The sequence below is a fragment of the Dama dama genome, chromosome 1 (genome assembly GCF_033118175.1).
Source record: "Dama dama isolate Ldn47 chromosome 1, ASM3311817v1, whole genome shotgun sequence".
Lineage (NCBI taxonomy): Eukaryota > Metazoa > Chordata > Mammalia > Artiodactyla > Cervidae > Dama > Dama dama.
In genome coordinates this window covers 54,280,528-54,299,000 of record NC_083681.1, presented here as the reverse complement: position 1 = coordinate 54,299,000, position 18,473 = coordinate 54,280,528, and the positions used below count along the sequence as shown (strand labels likewise).

At 49.3% G+C, this 18,473-nt stretch overlaps 1 protein-coding gene across 1 annotated transcript; it reads right to left on the bottom strand.

Annotated features, from left to right (window-relative positions):
- Positions 1-5,689: 5,689 nt before the first annotated feature.
- LOC133060656 (2-acylglycerol O-acyltransferase 2-like) lies at positions 5,690-17,225 on the bottom strand. The gene is made up of 6 exons (XM_061148322.1): positions 17,135-17,225; positions 11,727-11,905; positions 8,824-9,028; positions 8,334-8,508; positions 7,268-7,467; positions 5,690-5,844 (listed from the first exon to the last, which is right to left on the bottom strand). Exons 1-6 carry the CDS (start codon positions 17,223-17,225, stop codon positions 5,690-5,692), a joined length of 1,005 nt encoding a protein of 334 aa, XP_061004305.1.
- Between the last annotated feature and the right edge of the window lie 1,248 nt (positions 17,226-18,473).

The following is an 18,473-nucleotide window of genomic DNA, read 5'->3' as shown; positions in this document are numbered from 1 at the left end:
CTGATCCCCCTCTATCTTAATAAAACTTTGCTGCACAAAGGCCTAAATCTCAGCCTCCTGTTCCCTAAACCTCACCTTGACACTGACCCTCACCAGAAAGTCTTGCCCACATGTGCTCTGCCCTCTCCTCCTCTCTGCCTTGGCTCCCTCAACAGCTCCCATGATCCCACCTCTGCCTCCTCCTGATCTCTAGCAAAGCCCAGTCCTCCTGAGAGGGTGAGGTTGGTTCAGGCCATGTGGCTGGTGGTAGAGCTGTGCTGGTTGACCTTTGTCCCATTTATCATCATCAAGCAGTGTCACCAGGCTTGGCCCCAGCACACCCTTTGTGCCTTGTGAGAAATGATGTCTGAGAACTTCTTCCAGGTTGAAGGGTGGCCTGCTTTCTGGAGGGGACTCTGGTTCTGCCCAACCCTGAGGGCCTCTGAGTCTCTCTACCACACTTGACATCTTTTGCACCCCTTGGGCTGTGTGAGTCTGCCTGTGTGTTGGTAGAAAATATTCTCACAAAGGCAAAGCCTCTTGAGCAAGCTGGAGACACGGAGAGGGTGTCAGGGAGCAGGTGCTGTGTAGTACTGGACTCTTGCTCTGCAGCTCCTGGATTGCTCTATCCATGGGGAGACTGCTTAACAAACAGCCCAGCATCAGTGCTGAACACATGAAAGGACACTCTGTCTACACAGAGTCCACTGTGGATGTTCTTATTCAGGTACCTCTCCAGGCAGCCCTCCTCTGAGATCAGTCTCACTGCTCCCTTCTTGTGTGGCTGAGGTCATCAAATAGAGCCTCCAACGTTACTGTGTACAAGGGGGAAAATTCTTCTGTCTAGCCTCCCTGGCTTCCCCCATCCCCCATTCCCCATCCAGGTGCCCTAAGTCTGATGGTCACCTTCTGCTGCATCCCAGCCAGACCTGAACTCACAGTCATGATTCCCACCTCTGACCCATGCTCACACTTTTGCCCCACCTGGGGCCCTGCTGTGTGGGCATCTCAGCCTGTGTCCTCCTAGCAGACAGCCTCCTGCAACACGCACAGCATTGGGGTTGCTTAATCCAGTCTCTGAGGGCTTGTGGTTTATCACTGTGGTAGACAAGACGCCCGCAGTGACTTCATCTGCATATGGAAGGTGGGCTGGACTTAGAGCCAGGCATCAGACGTAGAATACAGAAGCCAAATTGATGGTGAGTGATTCAGGTTAGTAAGCTCATAGAGGGCAGTGTGGCTTCTTTTTTGTGTCTTTTCCCTCTGTCTCTATGTCTCTTTCTCTCTCTCTCTTCCTCCTGATTTGTTTACTCTGGGAGAAGCAGTGTCATTGACAGTTGGCAGCCCCATGGAAAACCCCACATGTGATGCATAGATGCGTGCTGCCAGTAGCCACAGGAGCAAGCCTGGGAGAGGATCCTCCAGCCCCACTCAAGGCTCTGAGAACATAGCCCCTGCAACAGCTTGGCAGCCTCCTTATGAGACACCTGTGCTCAGGCCCACAGCCTAGCAACTCCACAACACTGACCTTCAGAAACTGTGAGATACTAAATGTTGGTTGCATAAAAATAGCAGCTTAGTTTTGGAACATTAGATCTAAACCAACAGAGGACCAGTTTAATCACCTGAGAGTCTAGCACTGGTCTCTCCCTCACCCCTCCCCAGGTCTGGCCTGTGAGACCTGAGAGGAGGTGCCATGTGAGTCATTTATGCAACTTCCCACAGTCACTGAGGATACTGAGGTGCCTAGGTCTTGAGTGGGGGCTGGGTGGGCGCTGGGGGCAATAAGGATGTGGTCTGGCCTCAGGGTCCAGTCGCCTGGGAAAATGGTATCCACTCACCCACTAGTGGCCCTGGTCCTTTCACCACAAGTCAGCTCACAAGATGGGTAACTAACTGGGATTGAGGGCAGTGGGGTGGGAGAGCTGGATTTGAAGGTGGGTGGAGTGTGCTGAGGTTTGATAACAGAGGTGTCCTTTATTTGACCAAATGGAGGAAACAGAGGGTCCAGGGAAAGGGATCAGCAGGTCCTAAGACACAGCCTGCGTGAGCAGCATGTGTTCTGTAAGACTGAGTGTGCGGGGCAGGAAGAGTGGGCTGGAGGGGAGAGGATCTGGGAGGTGAAACTGGGCAGGTCTGTGGCACAGGTTTGAAAGGGTCTCGAACGCCAGGCTGAGGCAGAGTTTAGGCATATCCTGACACATAGAGATCATTTACAGGCTGGGTTTTATTTGAGAAGACTCAGGTGCTGTGTGCAGGCTAGCTAGAGGGAAGCCCTGGAGGCAGGAGCATTGTTGCACCGTACTGGGACCTCCCCTCCCCGCCAGTGAGAACCCAGGATGCTGAGTCAACAACAGAGGAAAAGAAAGTCTTGTGAACCCAGTGGAAACTACTCTGTCATCCATATGACAGGAGCTGAAGGCCAAGGGAAGAGGAGGAGCAGGAAGAGGAGGATGGAGACCTGGATGAGACGGTGGAGGCTGGGGATGGCAGGAAAAGAAGCTCGGGCTTGGATGCGGACACCTTCTGTCTTCCCTGACACCTTCAGACCTACTCTCCACATGTGTCCACCCTGCTTTCTGCAGAGAGACCACTCCATAGACTGTATCTCAAGGGCCTGGGTACCCTCTAGCTTCCACATGGGTTCAAGCAATCAGGAGACTTGGCAGGTGATGGAGGGAGGAGAGTGAGGTGGGAAGGCTCTTTCCCTGCAGGGTCAGGGTGCTCCTGTGCTGCTCCACCAACCTGGCCCCTGCATAGGACGCCCTCCAGGTTCAGGCCACTGCTGCCTCCTCTTGTCCTTCTAGGTTTCAGGGTGGTAGTAGCCCTTTACCTCGGCCACGGCCCTGGATAACTGCACAATCGTGTGCTTTCCCACCCACTGCACGCTCCTGAGAAAATTGTTCCTTAGTTAAAATCACCTTTAGAGAGATTTCATTATCAAGTGTTAACGTCAGTCCCTCAGCCATCTCCGACTCGTTGTGATTTCATGGGCTGGGGCCTGATAGGCTCCACTGTCCCCGGAATTCTCCAGCCAGGAATACTGGAGTGGGTAGCCATTGTCTTCTCCAGGAAATCTCCCCGGCCCAGGCATTGAACCCAGGTCTCCCACATTGCAGGCATATTCTTTATCACTGAGCCACCAGGGACGCCCCAAATCGTCTTACATTATCCTAACTGCAACATGGAAACTGGTCCCTGCTTGGATCCAGGCTGAACAAGTTCCAGGAGCAATAGAGAGCTCCAGAAGGAACAAGCAAGATGGGGATGGGCGCCGATGGGGAATGGAGCCAAGACCCTCAGGGTAAAGTAGGGCTTTGTCATGGTCACACTCAGGGAGGGCCAGGTGATGTGGGGGAAGGGGGCCTGGCAGGTTTCCATGTACACTTTTTGGTAAATTGTTTTCAAAGAGGGGCCCAAGTGTCGCTATGTGTCCCACCCTTTTGAGCATGACTTGATGTTCCTGCCACACAGAGGAGAAGCCTACTCTTCTCCCTTTGAATCTAGACCAGCCTCAGGACTTACTTTGACAGACACAAGCAAAATTGTGCAAGTTGTGCCTAGAGGACTTAGTAGATCTTACAGCCTTGCTCTCATCCTTTGGAAACCAGCCACCATGAATGTGAAAAGTCAAATCAGAAGAGAAAGAGGGGCCCTATGCCCACCTGCAAGGAGAAGTCAGTCTGTCAGGCCCCCAGCTGCCCCCAACTTCAGCCACCCCACCACTGAACTCAGCTGAAGGAGAGCCTGTGTTAAGACTGAGAACCACCCAGCCACCCACAGAGATGTGGACATAATAAATCCTTGCTGCTTTCAGCCACTAAGGTCTGCAGTGGTTCAATACCAGCAGTAGAAAACTGTAGCAGGCAGATACTTCTCTCCTGGCAAATCCTGCCCTTCCTTCATGGCACCGCCCACCTGCCACTTCTTCCTTCTTCTCCTGGTGGAAACCATCACTCCCTCTCTCAACCCCCTGCTCTTGATTCCTGCTTCTCTTGGGACCCTATAGCACCCACTTCATAGTATCAGAACAGGCCATCATGAGATGCTGGGCACATTTATGGCCTGACTCCTGGTTACACTCTCCTCCCCGCCAACCATTTCTCACAGTATGTGAAATGGCTAATTATCTCATTATATGTGTTCCACTCCCAAGACTCAAGCTTCATGTTGTGATGCTTGTTTCTTTGATAGCAAAACTAAGGTTTGTAGGGGATGTGACTTGCCCACAGTCACTGAAAAGGGCTGGGCTAAGCTTGGACCCAAATTTACATTCTTGAAGTGCCCCACATTTACAGTTATTGCTGTGATTAGCTTATGGAGGGAGAAGACTTATTTTCCCACTCCAAGTGTGGGGGTTCACAGTCCTGGTCCTACCTTATCATCCTGTCCCACCCTACATCCTGTCCCTCACTGATGACCTGTGTCCCAGACCTAGGAACCCAGAATTCTCCTCATCAGAAGCTTGGCCCCACCTTCTCTTCTTGCAGATGCATAAGACCATTCACTCCTCATGTGTGGCCTTCCTTCTCTGGCTGGTCTGCCTTGTTTCTTTACATAATATAACCCATGTCTCCCACAGAATAGGCCAGAGGTGATTATTTGGAGTTGACTGCTTAGGAAGGAAGAGGCAACATGCTATTCTCTGGCCCATCTGAGCCACCATCTGGGAAGGGGGCACAGGACAGCAGGGCTAGGGGCCAGGCTGGGGATCAAAGGTGAGCTTTTGACCAGCCCTCCTGGTTAGAGGTGGAAGGATTGAGAAAAAGATTAAATGGAATCTTTCAATTGTGTTTGTGTTTTGTTTTGCCACACTGAGTGGCTTGAGGGATTTTAGTTCCCCTACCAGGGGTTGAACCCGGGCCCTGACAGTGAAAGTGCAGAGTCCTAACCACTGGACTCCTAGGGAATTCTCAGAATCTTCCAATTGTTGAATTGAAACTTATGGAGCCCCGATTCCATGCCACTGTTAGGGCTGAATGAGTAGGAACTGCCATTGAAGTTCTCAGCTAAAAAAAAAAAAAAAAGTTCTCAGCTAATGTGACCTCAGAATTGAGGTCAAAGTTCATCTTAGTCACCCAGGGAAACTAAGACTCAGCACAGTCATTTAGCCAGTGACAGAGCCCAATTCTCTTTCCCCAACTTCTGGATCTCCCTCTGGCTGCCAGCCCGGGGCTCAGAGGACTTAGAAACTCAAAGGTGCCAGGATGAGTTAAGGGACTGTGACTTCTCCCTCCTCTCCAGCTCAGGGAGGGAGGAGCTGGGACAGGTAGGATGCAGGATGAGGGAACCTGTAGGAGAAATGGCTGCAACTGATGGCTGCTTCCAGCTGTCACTCAAGGCAGAGGAAGAGAAACCTACTAACTGGAGCTGCTGTTTGTCATGCCCATTGAGTGACAGGACCACAGAGGACAGAGACACAGACATTATTCTCTCTCAGTATCTCTCCCATTTCTCAGGTGGGCAGAACAAAGGAGAGGGCCCATTACAGAGGAGTCAGTGCAGGAGAGCAAATCCCTGATGCCAGAGTCTGGTTTCCTCTGCCATGGAGCCAACTGTGACCCGGGGCCTGGCATGGGGTGGAGCTGCAGGAGTCAGGGAAGGCTCTGGAAATGTGTTCAACAGACACCTCCAGGAAGCCTTCTGGGATCACAACACCTTCCCTCCAGCCTCCCCAGTCCAGCCCTGCCCTTTGGGGCAGCGCCTCTGCTCAGCTGAACTCTAAGTGTTTGTCTCTGGGGACGTTGTACTTGAGCTTGTGGGCTTCAAAGAGGTTTTCCAGCTCCTTCATGTAGAGCTGGTGCAGCCTGTCCACCTCCTCCTGGGAGGGATGTGGTGTCTTCTGCACCTCGATGGGCTTCCCCACTGCAAGACACAGAGGTGAGTGGTGGCCGAGAGCAGGAACCACTGGAGTCCCAGGATCCCATGGGGCAGGACCCCGTGCTGGTGGTCACACCTGCTGGAAGGTGCCTATACTGCCTCCCTTCCAACTGTATTTTGGGTGACCTAATCTAGCTATTAGGGCAACTCCAAGCTCTGATGATAAAATGTCATAGGCTGCATGACCTCCTGCTAGGCAATGTGTTAGATACTTTAATGCATGATCTCTTTTTATCCTCTAGCAATCCTAAAAGGATAGAACTTGCTTTACTCCTGTTTTTCAGCTGAGGTGTTAAACTCAGGGAGGTTAAGTAACTTGTTTAATGTCACATAGCTAGGCAGAATCAGTGTCAGGTTGTAAGCCCTGGGAATGTGCTCTTAGTCTCAGGGACATGTGAACCTGGGAGTCTCAGATGCCATGACTGGACACGCCCAAATGTCTGGGAGGAGCCGGCCCACACCCCAAGCACCCTACTTCCCTCTCTCCTGCTATGCTAGAGGGCAGTGCCCCCCATTCTAAGGAGGAAATAGGAGGCCCTATCAACTTCCTTCCTCGGTTCTATCTGGCTCAGAAAGCAGCTGTCATGTCTTCTTCTCTTCAGAGTCATATGGAGGCAGCAGCCCTATAACATTCCTGAAAATATTACCCCCAAATCCAGGGAAACTCTTGACTGCCTGGACTCAACTAAAGGTAACTGGGTGAATGGAGATAAACAGACCTCTCATTATAAGCTTTGCCATTGGAAGATAGTTGGAATCCAAGAGGAGAGCAAATGAGATGACCAAATAACTGAAAAGATGGTGTTAAATCCATGCACTAAAGCCCATGCCCATTATTTATAGGAAATTCCTTCAGGCTCTCCTTCGTAGCCTGATGATTGCTATTATACCCCATTCTAACAGACCTGGAGTGCACTGCCCTTATATCCATCTTCTCTAGTAAGCCTTATGGGATTGTCTTCTCAGAGGTAAAAACTCCTTCCTCTGGCATAGTAAAAGTCAAGTAGATCCTGACTCAAATCTCAATTGTGTTACTCACATGCAAGGTCATCTTTTGGAAATGATTTACCTTCTATAGGTCTCATTTTGCAATCAGTAAAATGAGGATGATTGTTTTTGCTTCCAAGGTTGTAAGGACAACTGAGCAGCTGCATAGAAGGAGCCAATGCAGTGCCTGGCACAGCAGGTGCTCAGTTATCAGTAATGGCAACTTGTCTTTATGCCCATGTTATTCTTCTCATCTCAGATGCCTTTCATCTGGGTTACTTGCCTGTATGTCCATTTCCCAGTATAGAACCTGAACTCCAGGAGGACAAGGATGAGTCTGGCCCATTTCCATTCCCCTTTAGCCCAAGCCCAAGTCCCTTGCCCTGTAACCCAACCCCTCCCAGCCTGGGTCTTGGCTTACCTACAGTGTTGATGGGCCGGCAGTAGGGCATAAGACCAAAACTGTATTGGAAAACACCATGGCCATAAAAGAGTGGAATGGAAGCTCCCACGATCTTCAGAATTTGTTCCTGGAACCAGCGCAACCAGGAGCCAGGAGAGTTCTCAATCTGGTCAAACATGTCATTTTCCCCAAAGGAGAAGATAGGCACCAGAGCTGCCCTAGAGGGAGACAAGAGAGAGGGCATGTGGAGGGGCAAGGAGGCACAAGTTGGTCACTAGCTTCCTGTAAGGACATAGTGAGTGGGAGCTGGAGCAGAGGACAGAACCATGGACCAAAATTAGGAGGCCTCGGGTGTCTCTCAGACCTGCCACAGCCTTGCTTTATGACTCAAGCAGTTACTGGCTCCTCTTGGGGCCATCACCTCCCATTACACCATGACAGGGAGACCAGAATGCTGCAGAGAGTCCTCTCTGATTTAAAACATCTTCAAACTTTCTTGAAAAATCTCTTCTGCCCCAGCTAGCTTATATTCTTAAAGAGTGCTTCAGGGTAGGAGAACAGCTAAAGCTTAAAAGCTACTTCACAAACACTATTCTCACAGAAGCCTTCGGTCTCAGATCTAATGCCAACTGTGGGCATTATGACCCTTCACATCTAGTCCGTTTGATCACCAAGTCTCCCTTCTAGAATCTTCTCTGGGTTTTTGGGCATGACACAATACATCTAGGGCTTGGTGGCTCAGATGGCAAAGAATGCCTGCAATGTGGGAGATGTGGGTTTGATCCCTGGGTTGGGCATATCCCCTGGAGGAGGGCAAGGCAACCAACTCCAGTATTTTTGCTTGGAGAATCTCCATGGACAGAGGAGCCTGGTGGGCTACAATCCATAGGTTCACAAAGAATTGGACACTACTGAGTGACTAAGCATAGCACAGCATAGTACATCTATCACCAAGACAGAATCTTCACTGTGAATGGACTGAGCATCTCTTGCCAAAATAGGATTTATATTAATCTCTCAGTCTTTCCAGCAAAATACAACCTTTGTCAATCTCCAGCTGAACTAAGAGCCCTCTCCCCAATACCCGTGCATCAGGGCGAGCCTGATGAAGCCCTTGCGGTTCCGCAGCACCAGCTTGTAGGCTCCAGGCCTGGCGTCCAGTGACTCCTGGACGCCCCCAACAACAATGCCCAGCAGGTTGCCGCCTCCTTCCCTGCTCAGAATGTGAGCAGCACTCTCCTTGTCTGCTGAGACCAGCCCTGGGGAGAGAGGATGGTGGTCAGATACAGGATAAAGCGGGCAGGGACTGTGGGGGGTGGGCGGTGTACCCTGGGCTCCCCTCTCCCAGCTGGGAGTTCCCTGAGGACTGGGACGGAATCCTTTCTCTCCACACAACCCCTCACCGAGCTCATTGCTGGGCATAGAACTGTGGGAAGTGCTTTCTTGTATCTAACCTCCTTTTCTAACATACATGCTCTTAGAGGAAGTTCTGATTGTTGGCAGCCCTTCCTAAAAACCCCCCTTATGTCTCCAGCCCTCGTATACCTGGGCAATCCAATGGTCGGAAGACTTACCCCCTAACATGATGTAATCCCTGATGAAGGGGACCTGGAAAAACATGTTCAGTGTCATAAGATGTGGGCGGATGCCAGGGAAGATTGAGGAGAAGCCAGTGGCCTCAGTGCACAGGTTGGTAACAGTTCCAATGCCCATGATCCCGTGGGGGTGGTAGGCAGCGAGGTAGTTCCGGGAGGGATCCAGCTCAGCAGTCTTGACCAGCTGCAGGGACAGCAGCCTGGTGAATCGGGGCTGCTTCTTGTGCCCTCCCCAGTCTCTGTTCTGACTTTCTGTGCTGATCTCTTCTATGTCTCCCCTGTGCCCAAGTGTTATCACACCCCCATGTGAGTGTCCTGAGATTAGAGACGGCCTGTCTGAGAATCCTTGTCCCCACTGCAGGCCTGGAGCAGAGGAGATGCTCTGGGAGACTGTGGAATGAAGAAGGAGAGCGGACTCATGAAGGGATGAAGCCAATACAGTCCACCAGGGAAGGGAGGCCTCCTGCCCAAGGCAGAGGTAGGACTTCTGGGAGGGTGACGGGGACACAAGCCCCTGTCATATGTAAAGAGAGACCTTGTCCCAGGCAGAGCCCACCCAGAATGAAGGAGCCATCACTGGAGGGAGTGAGCATCTCTCCAAGGACTGTGGCAGCTGGGGTCCTGTCTCAGATGGAGGGCTGAACTTCTGAGTCCCTGTGACTCAGTGTAAGACACCCCAGGGTGCTGAAGGTAGGGGCTTGGAGGAGGGGCATGAAGTCTCTAGTGATACCCACAGGTGTGGGTGGGGAGGGTCAGGGGTGTGTCATGCCAAGTCTGCAGCACTTCCTGGTACCAGTTCACAGCCTGCCCACAGCACTGCACCCTTGCTCAGGCCTTGGCCTGTGTAGACACTGCTGCTCCAGGATAATGAAATCTTCACAAAGAAACCCAGGTCCTGGACTTATCATCAGCATGAGGTGGAGGCAATTTGTCCTAGGGGAAACATTGCCTGATTCTCCACCATTAGCTCTTTAGGGAGGCCATAGGGTACACTTAGAAAGATCCAGTATGCTAAAATAGTTTTCTAAATTTGCTTATAATTCTAAATTGCTTATAATATATGATAATTATAAACAATTAAAAATATAATAATTATAATATATAAATATAAAGCAATCTTTAATAATTATAAGAATTTTATATATAATAATTATAATATATAAATATAAGTGATTAAAATATAATAATTATAAGCAATATTATATTACTTATAATCTAAATTTGCTTATAATTCTAAATTAAATTCTAAATTTCTAAAATTGCTTATAATTCTACCAATAGACTTTAGGTCATTAAGTCAGTAAGAATTGAAGGAAGTTCAGAAATACATGCTTATTTGACACAGAGTGCAGAGGCTTATGAATGTGGGGGAGCACCAACAGAGAGGGGGCTCCATACCTGGGGCCACAAAAATGTTGCCCTCCCCAAGATCCCTGAAGGACCTGTACTATAAATATGTGTGGACATGTTGAAGGGTCTCCTGGGAGGTGGTTAGGTCTAAAATCTGCAGGCCCCCAGCCCAGGCCAGGTGAGGCAAAGTGCATGTCATATCTCTGCTGGCTACTTGGTGCTACTGCCCCTCCTATGGATACAGTGATGCCAAAAGACTCCAGTGGGCAACAATCCTGAACACTGTGCAGGTGGAATTTCTGCAAATCAAGTTCGATGTCCCACCACTGTCAATAGTTTTAGGGCTGAGAAATACCCCTGGAACCTCACAAAGGAAGGAAGGAAGGGGGTGCAAAGGACAGGCACAGAATTTCTCAGCATCATTTTTTTTTCCCAGTCATGCATTTGACAGTAACTCCAGTTGTAAAGAGAGCCAGATGCTGTCCTGACGTCTCCAGGATGACCTGATGTCTCATGGGATCCACACAACCCAATGATGTATGCTGTATCATCTCTACCTATGAAGAAATGGAGGCTCAGAAAGGCTATTTTATTATATTCAATAAGGTGTGCAGTAGGTAGGTTGCACACATGGTATTAGAACTTATTCTGCCCAGGCCCAAAGAATATACTCCATATATTTCTTCTCTCCTGTGTGCAGAGGACAGCTGCCTGCCCTTGCTTGGCACTCTGTTTCCCTTCTGCCTTCCCTACCCTATTTGGTCAATGAGCCATGCTTTCCTCGCTGATTACAGACTGAGTTTATTCTCTCTGTGAAAAAGAAAAGAGTAGAATGGAGTTGGTCAAATCAATAAGTTTTCTTCCATCAGGACTGATCTTTGGGTCTGTGGTCAGGACTTTACAATGGCCACGAGGAGCCCTGAGTCAGAGAATCAGAGGCATCCAGAGTAGGAGGGAGCAGACTGCTTAGGGGATACATGGATAAACTGAGATCAGAACAGGAAAGGCTTTCCAAGAATGCATACCATACCCAGATTGCAACAGGATAAAACCTGAGAACCAGTTCAGGGCTCTCTGTTTTGCTTTTCTACCCAGAAATGCACTAATTATAAAGCTAGTAAAAGAACTTCCTGTGTGACCTTGGTCATACCTTCCTCTCTCCTGGGTACCTGTCTCCTTATATGATGAACTGTAAGGCCAGAAGGTCTCTAAGGACATGACTTTATTACCTGCACCCTCAAGCATGGCTGCTGAGAGGTGCAGGTAAGTTACATATGTGTGTCACAGTAGATGGCCCACAAGACTCCTTCAAATCTTATTCATTCATCAATTCTCATATCGGCCGTACATCTCTGCAGATGGAAAACCATGGGCAGAGAGAGGCTGGACTCTCTTCCAGGCCACATAGTGGTAGAAGCCTGGTCGGTCTCTCCCAGCCCAGTACCCCACTCACTGCACACAGGATCACACTTCCCCATGGACACGTGGGGCACTACAGTCCTGGCCACACCCCAGATAGTTCCATTACTCACCGAGATGGGGAAATAGTCTTTCATGTACTTCCATAAGATCCATGACCTGAGGGCCTGGATGTGCCTGCCTCCGTGCCATGGCGTGTCTCGGTCCAGGTACCACCAGGTGGCATACAGGATAGGGAAGATCCAGAATCTTGTGAACAGGAGGCCTATGAAGACCACATAGCAGATGAAGGCTGGGAAGGGAAGCAGGAGCATTAGTGGGTACTAATGGCCAGGGTGAAGAATGCGCTCTCCCCATATGCCCAGCACTAGCAGCACTATCCTGTCCAGCCCTCACTCCAGGGGGAACAGGTCAGCCTCCCCAGTACTCCAAGGAGGAGAAAATGCAGTCCAGGATGTGCCACATTGGGACCCTGGATTTGACACCAGGACTAACTCCAAACTCACTTGTTCCCACTGTACCATGCTGTCTCATTCACTCTGGTTTTCCCTTCCCTTTCCCTCCCTGTCTGTTAAGAAGTCTTTCTTTCCCAGGTTCTCAATAAATTCCCAGTATGCCCAGTGAGTGCATAAATTATTTCTAGTTATCATTCTTTGGGACCTCAGAGAAATGGAGACATTCTTTCTGCCCAGCCCTCCTTCTGTACACTCGTTGTCCATCTTTCCGTGGATGAATCCCACTAGATTCCTCCCTCTACTTAAACTTCTCATAACTTTGAGGCACAGCCCAAGCAACTCAGCCTGACATTCAGTCTCCTCAAGAAACTTACTCCAGCCTAGCTCATGCAGAGGCCCCCTAGCTCCAGCTACACTAAGCTGCTCAGTACCCCTCTGATGGCCTGAGCTCCTTTGACCTCTTAGCTTTTGCTCATTCAGTTTCCTCTGCCTGCCATGCCCTTTCCTACTGAAGGAAGGTTGAAGAGGCCAACACCTGACTGGACTGTAGTTTGGGGGTGCAAGAGGGCTAGGACTGGGCCTGATGAGGAATTTCCATCTGATCTATGATTCTCAGTCCCTACCACAGGCTAACCTGGTTTCATCTCAAGAGTTAGGTGCTATGATACCAATGGAGCCTAATTTCCAGGGAATATTGCCCCTTCCAGACCCCATTCTCTCCTCCTGACACCATGCAATCAAATTCCTTAAGAAGGTCAGCTTCCACTTCTATTCCTTTTGGAAGAAGGGTAGCTTGGCTCTTTCCCGGCAGGCTTCCAGGAGGAAGGCACTCTGGACTCAGTCTGAACAGTAGTAAAATACAGAATCTGGATAAAGTAAGTTGAGGCTCACAGATGTTCACTTCCCACAGAGCACCTGTGATGTGCCAGGTGCTGGTGGTACAGCCAAGAAGAACAGCAGACAAAAATGCCTGCCCTCCTGGAGCTGACTGTCTCAAATCTGGAGGATGGAGAAAGGATGCCACTGGGAAAAGATGGTCAGGAATTTGACGTCAATTTTATTTACCGAATTGAAAGAGACACATGTACACCAATGTTTACTGCAGCATCGTTTACAATAAGCTAGGACATGGAAGCTACCTAGATGTCCATTGGAAGATGAATAGATAAGGAAGTTGTGGTACATATACGCAATAGAATATTACTCAGCTATTAAAAAGAACACATTTGAGTCAGCTCAACTGAGGTGGTTGAAATTGGAGCCTATTATACAAAGAGAAGTAAGTCAGAAAGAGAAACACCAATACAGTATATGAATGCATATATATGGAATTTAGGAAGATGGTAACAACAACCCTATATGCAAGACAGCAAAAGAGACATAGATGTAAAGAACTTTTGAACTCTGTGGGAGAAGGCGAGGGTGGGATGATTTGAGAGAATAGCATTGAAACACATATATTACCACATGTAAAACAGATGACCAGTGCAAGTTTGATGCCTGAAGCAGGGCACTCAAAGCTGATGCTCTGGGACAACACAGAGGGATGGGGTGGGGAGGGAGGTGGGAAGGGGGTTCAGGAGGGGGGACACATGTGCACCCATGGCTGATTCATGTCGATGTATGGCAAAAACCACCACAATATTGTAAGGTAATTAGCCTCCAATTAAAATAAATTAATTTAAAAATTTTATTTACTTATGTTTTCACTACAAATTTTTAATTTGAAGAAGAAAATGACCCAGTTAGGTCTCTGCCCTGGGGCAAAATTAAAAATCTGTATTGGATTTTCCCACTTTCAGAAAGCCAGTTCTAGAGAATCAAATCAAGTTGTTATTAGTGGCTCCCCACAGGGTTGGATTTAGGGGACATCTTTCACTTTGGACACATTTTGTTTGAATGTGTTACAAGAGCAACTATTACCTTTAACCAGAAAAAAAAAGTTAGGAAAAAATCACATTTTGGTCATTTACCCTTGACCAGAAAGACTTCCCTGCACTTCACCATCCCCCTTACCCCAAACCCAAACTTGGGAGTCTTTTCAGTCACTTAGGAAAGAGATTTCTTTCACCTCATAATATCAAGTGGGAAAATGTGTCACCCCACTTTACCAAGCCCAGAGACAGTATGCAAATTGGCTAAGCTCACACAGCAAGCTACTAGGACGGGATCTGGCATTCAGTTCTACTATTTTGGCTCCATCATGCTCCTAATATTCATTCATTCAATAAATATTCATTGACTTCAACTCTTTTAGGAGCTGGAAACACGGCTGAGAACAAGACCAACTGTTTGAATGGAACTTACCTTCCTGTGTGAGGTGTGAGAGTTACAGAGGAGAGGAAAGGAAACAATAAACAAGTAACCCATTGGAAACTATTGGTATCTATGCCCTGAGCTCATGATGACAGGCCCTAGTTGACCTCTCTGGCCACTTCTTTGCCTCTCCCCCAAATGCATATTTTACATCCAGTGTTAACCAGCTGTTCAATGTAAGTATGGTGTTCACTCTCCCACTGAAAGCCCTTTATCTCCTGTCAGCCTTTAAATCCTGCCCAGGAGACCCAACTCTTACTATGTCTGGAAAGAGGTTCCTTCTCTCCACCTACCCTCAGCCTCCCTAGACCAGGGGAGGCAATCATTTACCTAAAGGGACAGATTGTAAATATGTTAGACTTTGCCATTCAGCTCAAAAGGCAACTTGGAAGATATTACATAGACCCAAGATCATTTAAAATGTAAAAACCATTCTTAGCTCATGGGTTGTGCAAATACAAAAATAACCAGTCACCTGGGTTTGGTTCATGGGGCATAATTTTGTGACCCCTCATGTAGACTGTGGCTACTCCCTGCCATTATCAGCCTACCCCCTAAACCCTTGACAGAGTAGAAACCCAAAATGCAGCCACAGGGACCTGTACCCAAAGACTGAACCTTGTCCCTCCCATACCTAAAGCCCTCCTGGAGGTCCTCTTTGTCCCCAGGATAAGGGACAAGGTATAAGCTCCTGACATTGGTGGGCTCACATCCTATTTCTCAACTTCCCTTCCTCTAGCTCCAGGTCCAGGGCTCTTGGACCTCCCTGTGCTGTTCCTGATACTCCCAGGTCCCGGGCTGGGCTGGGCGTGGGCACAGCTAGTCAGACACACTCCTGCTCACAAAGCTCCCCCAAGGCCAGGTGAGAAAGATGTCCCTCATCCCCATGATCCCCAGGTGTCAGTCTACCTGGTTCTGGGCCCCTAGTGCCTTTCATCCAGGAGCCAAGGGACTTGTCCCCTGCCCTAGGGTAACCCTCCTCCCCATGCTCCACACCTCCCCCACACCCTCAGCCCTTTCTCCTCCCTCTGGCTCCTTCCCTTTCTTCCTTTGGAAACAGAGGGGCCCAGACTTACAGTCTTGGATATCTAGGCACTCAGCTTCTCTGCTCATCTGTGTAATGAGGGTGATCAGGGAAATTTGAAATGTTTAATGATCCTTAGGGGCTTCCCTGATAACTCAATGGATAAAGAATCCACCTGCAATGCAGGAGACATTCAGGACACCAGGATTTGATCCCTGGATTGGCAAGGTCCTCCAAAGGAGGAAATGGCAACCCATCCCAGTATTCTTGCCTGAAAAATCCCATGGACAGAGGAGCCTGGTGGCTTATGGTTCAAAAGGATCACAAAGAGTCAGACACGACTGAGTGACTAAGTACCATGACTCTTAAGACAGAGACACAAGTCAATCATCAGGGATGCTGGGAGCAGGAAACTGGGGGCTTTACTTGGGATGAAAATTTTAGCTGGTAAAGTTGGGGGAGGTTCTAAGGGACCACCTGGTATATGTGTGTGGTATGTGTGCTGAGTTTGTGGTGCCTGTGTGTGTGTGAGTTTGTGTGTGAATGTGTGAAATGGCTGTAGAGCAGTCTGTGCAGAGTATGTCCATAGTTTAACACCAGGAGAGAGGGCTTTCCAGGTGGCACCAGTGGTAAAGAATCTGCCTGCAATGCAGGAGCCACAAGAGATGTAGGTTCAATCCCTGGGTCAGGAAGATCCCCTGGAAAAGGACATGGCAAGCCACTTCAGTATTCTTACCTGGAAAATCCCATGGATAGAGGAGTCTGGCGGGCTACAGTCCATGGGGTCGCAAAGAGTTGGATAGGACTGAAGTGACTTAGCACAGCAGAGGCATCTGTGTACAGGCTGAACACCAGCACTCACAGGGGGAGCAGTTTCTACCCAGTCTGTTGTCAGCAGGGGAGATGAAGAATCTCACACACTTCCAGTCACTTTCCCTTCCTGGTCCTCAATCCTGGGCCCTCCTCAAAAATGCTCCCTTCAGCAGAGCTGAACTTGGCATGTTTGTGGCCTTCCTGTCATAATAGACATGTTCACTGTGGGAGTAGGTCAGGTACTAGATCCCACATACCCTCTGGGCTCCCTGCCTGGGGCCAGGCCAGGGCTGAGCTGAGAAGAGTGAGCACATTTCTTCCTTTCATCCACAGCCCCTCCCTGATAAGGTCAGCATCCTTGGGCCTATTCTGCAGATGATGAGATGGAGGCACGGGGAGGCCTGGCATGCATCCTCCAGGGTCCCACAGCTAGTCAGTTGCTCAGCCAGAGTCTGACTCAGGTCTGCTTCTCACTCGCCCATTCCCTATGGGCCCCCGCCTCACTCCCCATCCTGTTCATCCCTATTCCCCTCTCTTTCCCCACCCACCTGAGTCAGTCTCCTCTTCTCTGCATGAAAAGCAAGAACTCAATCCTGTCTGAGCAGTCTGAGCAGCCCAAATGTCCCAGAATCACTGATTCCTTCCTCATAACACCGAGCAGCTTGAGGTGGGCCCCTGTCCTGGTATTCAGGTGGAACCCACAGCCCAGGAGGGCTAAGAACCCTTCCCAAAGTCACAGCTGAGGACTTCTACCCCTAGACCTAACAAATTCCCACCACCTGCAGAGGCCTCCAGGAGGACCAGTAGGCTCAGCAGTCCCCTCAGGACCTACATCTTGGTCCCATCAATACACTGTGTGTACCTGGAATGACAGGAACCCACAGTCTCCCATCCCCCAACCCAGTCCCCTTACTCAGGGTAATGATGCTGAAGACATAATACAGGACCGCAAAGGTCTGCAGTCTGCGCTCCCATGGCAAAAACAAGGACACGAACTCCACCATGCTGGCTCCTCTGCTGGCTCTGGAGGCTTCTCTGAGCTCTGCTGTGGTTGTAGACAACTGCTGGCTTTTGTTTCTGCTGGAGGTTGTCTAAGTGTTTGTGGGGGCTGGGGAGGGTGAGTGCCCAATCCAACCCAGCCCCAATGCCTCCCTGCCCACGCTTGGCAAGGATTTCTTTCCTAGGAGAATTCTTTGAAGGACCCACTACCCTAGACCCAGGTAGAGATGGAGGGAAAATAATGCATTTGCTTCCTAAGGCAATGCTTTATCTGCCAGATAATTTTTTTTTTTGTCAAATCTTGCCCATTTCTTGGCAGGTGAAGCACTAAGTATAGTGCAATCCTGTCCTCTTTATACCTTCCCAGCAATAAACAATTGTCTTATTTCTCTTGCCAGATCACTGTTCCCCTCCACAAATGTGCAGTAATAACTTCCATCAAAAATCTCTTGTCCCCACCATCTCCTCCATCTCCTGCCCTATTCCTCAGCTCACCTGCACAGCACAACTCATGGAATAACTGTCTGCATTCCACACCCTCCCCTCCCATTCTGTCCTCCCTCCTCCAGACTTCAGACATCACTGCTCCATGGAACTGCCTTTGACACATTCACCAGTGGTCTCCATACTGCTGAATCCAGTGGTTAGTTCTCAGCTCTCATCTTGACCTCTCAGCAACCTCAGACACAGTTGGTCCTTCCTCCCTCCTTGAAACCACTTGATCTGTGGACACCACACTCTCCTGGTTTCCCTCTTGCCCCTCTGGCTGCCCCTGGATATCCACAGTGGTTCTTATGCTTCACCAGGCTAAGTGTTTGAGGGCCCTCCTGCCCCCTCAGCCATTGGACCCTCCCTCCTTTCCAGCAGAGACCTCATCCAGACTCATGGCCTTGGAGTCTGTCTACAGGACAAACACTGCTCAACTGCATCTCCAGCCTGACTTCCCTCTGGGCTCCAGACTTGACTATGTAGTTGGGTACTTGATATCCTCCCTGGTAATCTTCTCAGCACCTCCAGCATGGCCTGAATAAAACTGAACTTGACCTTCCCTCTCCTGCCCAGACCAGCGTTTCCTCTGCTCTTTGTCATCTCAGGAAAGGGGACTCAATGACCTGTTTCCTCAGGACAAAACCGTAGAGTCACTCTGGACTATTTCTTTCCCTTTCCATCCCCCTCTTTCAGCCTGTTCTCCTAAATCTCTCCTTTAAAATGTACACTTTGAATTGAAATATATCAAACATACAGGAAAAGGC

Coding starts and splice junctions, on each gene's coding strand:
- LOC133060656 (XM_061148322.1), bottom strand. CDS start 17,225: ATGGTGGAGTTCGTGTCCTTGTTTTTGCCATGGGAGCGCAGACTGCAG. Junction 9,029..11,726: donor AAGACTATTTCCCCATCTCG/GTGAGTAATGGA, acceptor CTGTCCCTGCAG/CTGGTCAAGACTGCTGAGCT. Junction 8,509..8,823: donor GGATTACATCATGTTAGGGG/GTAAGTCTTCCG, acceptor CTCTCTCCCCAG/GGCTGGTCTCAGCAGACAAG.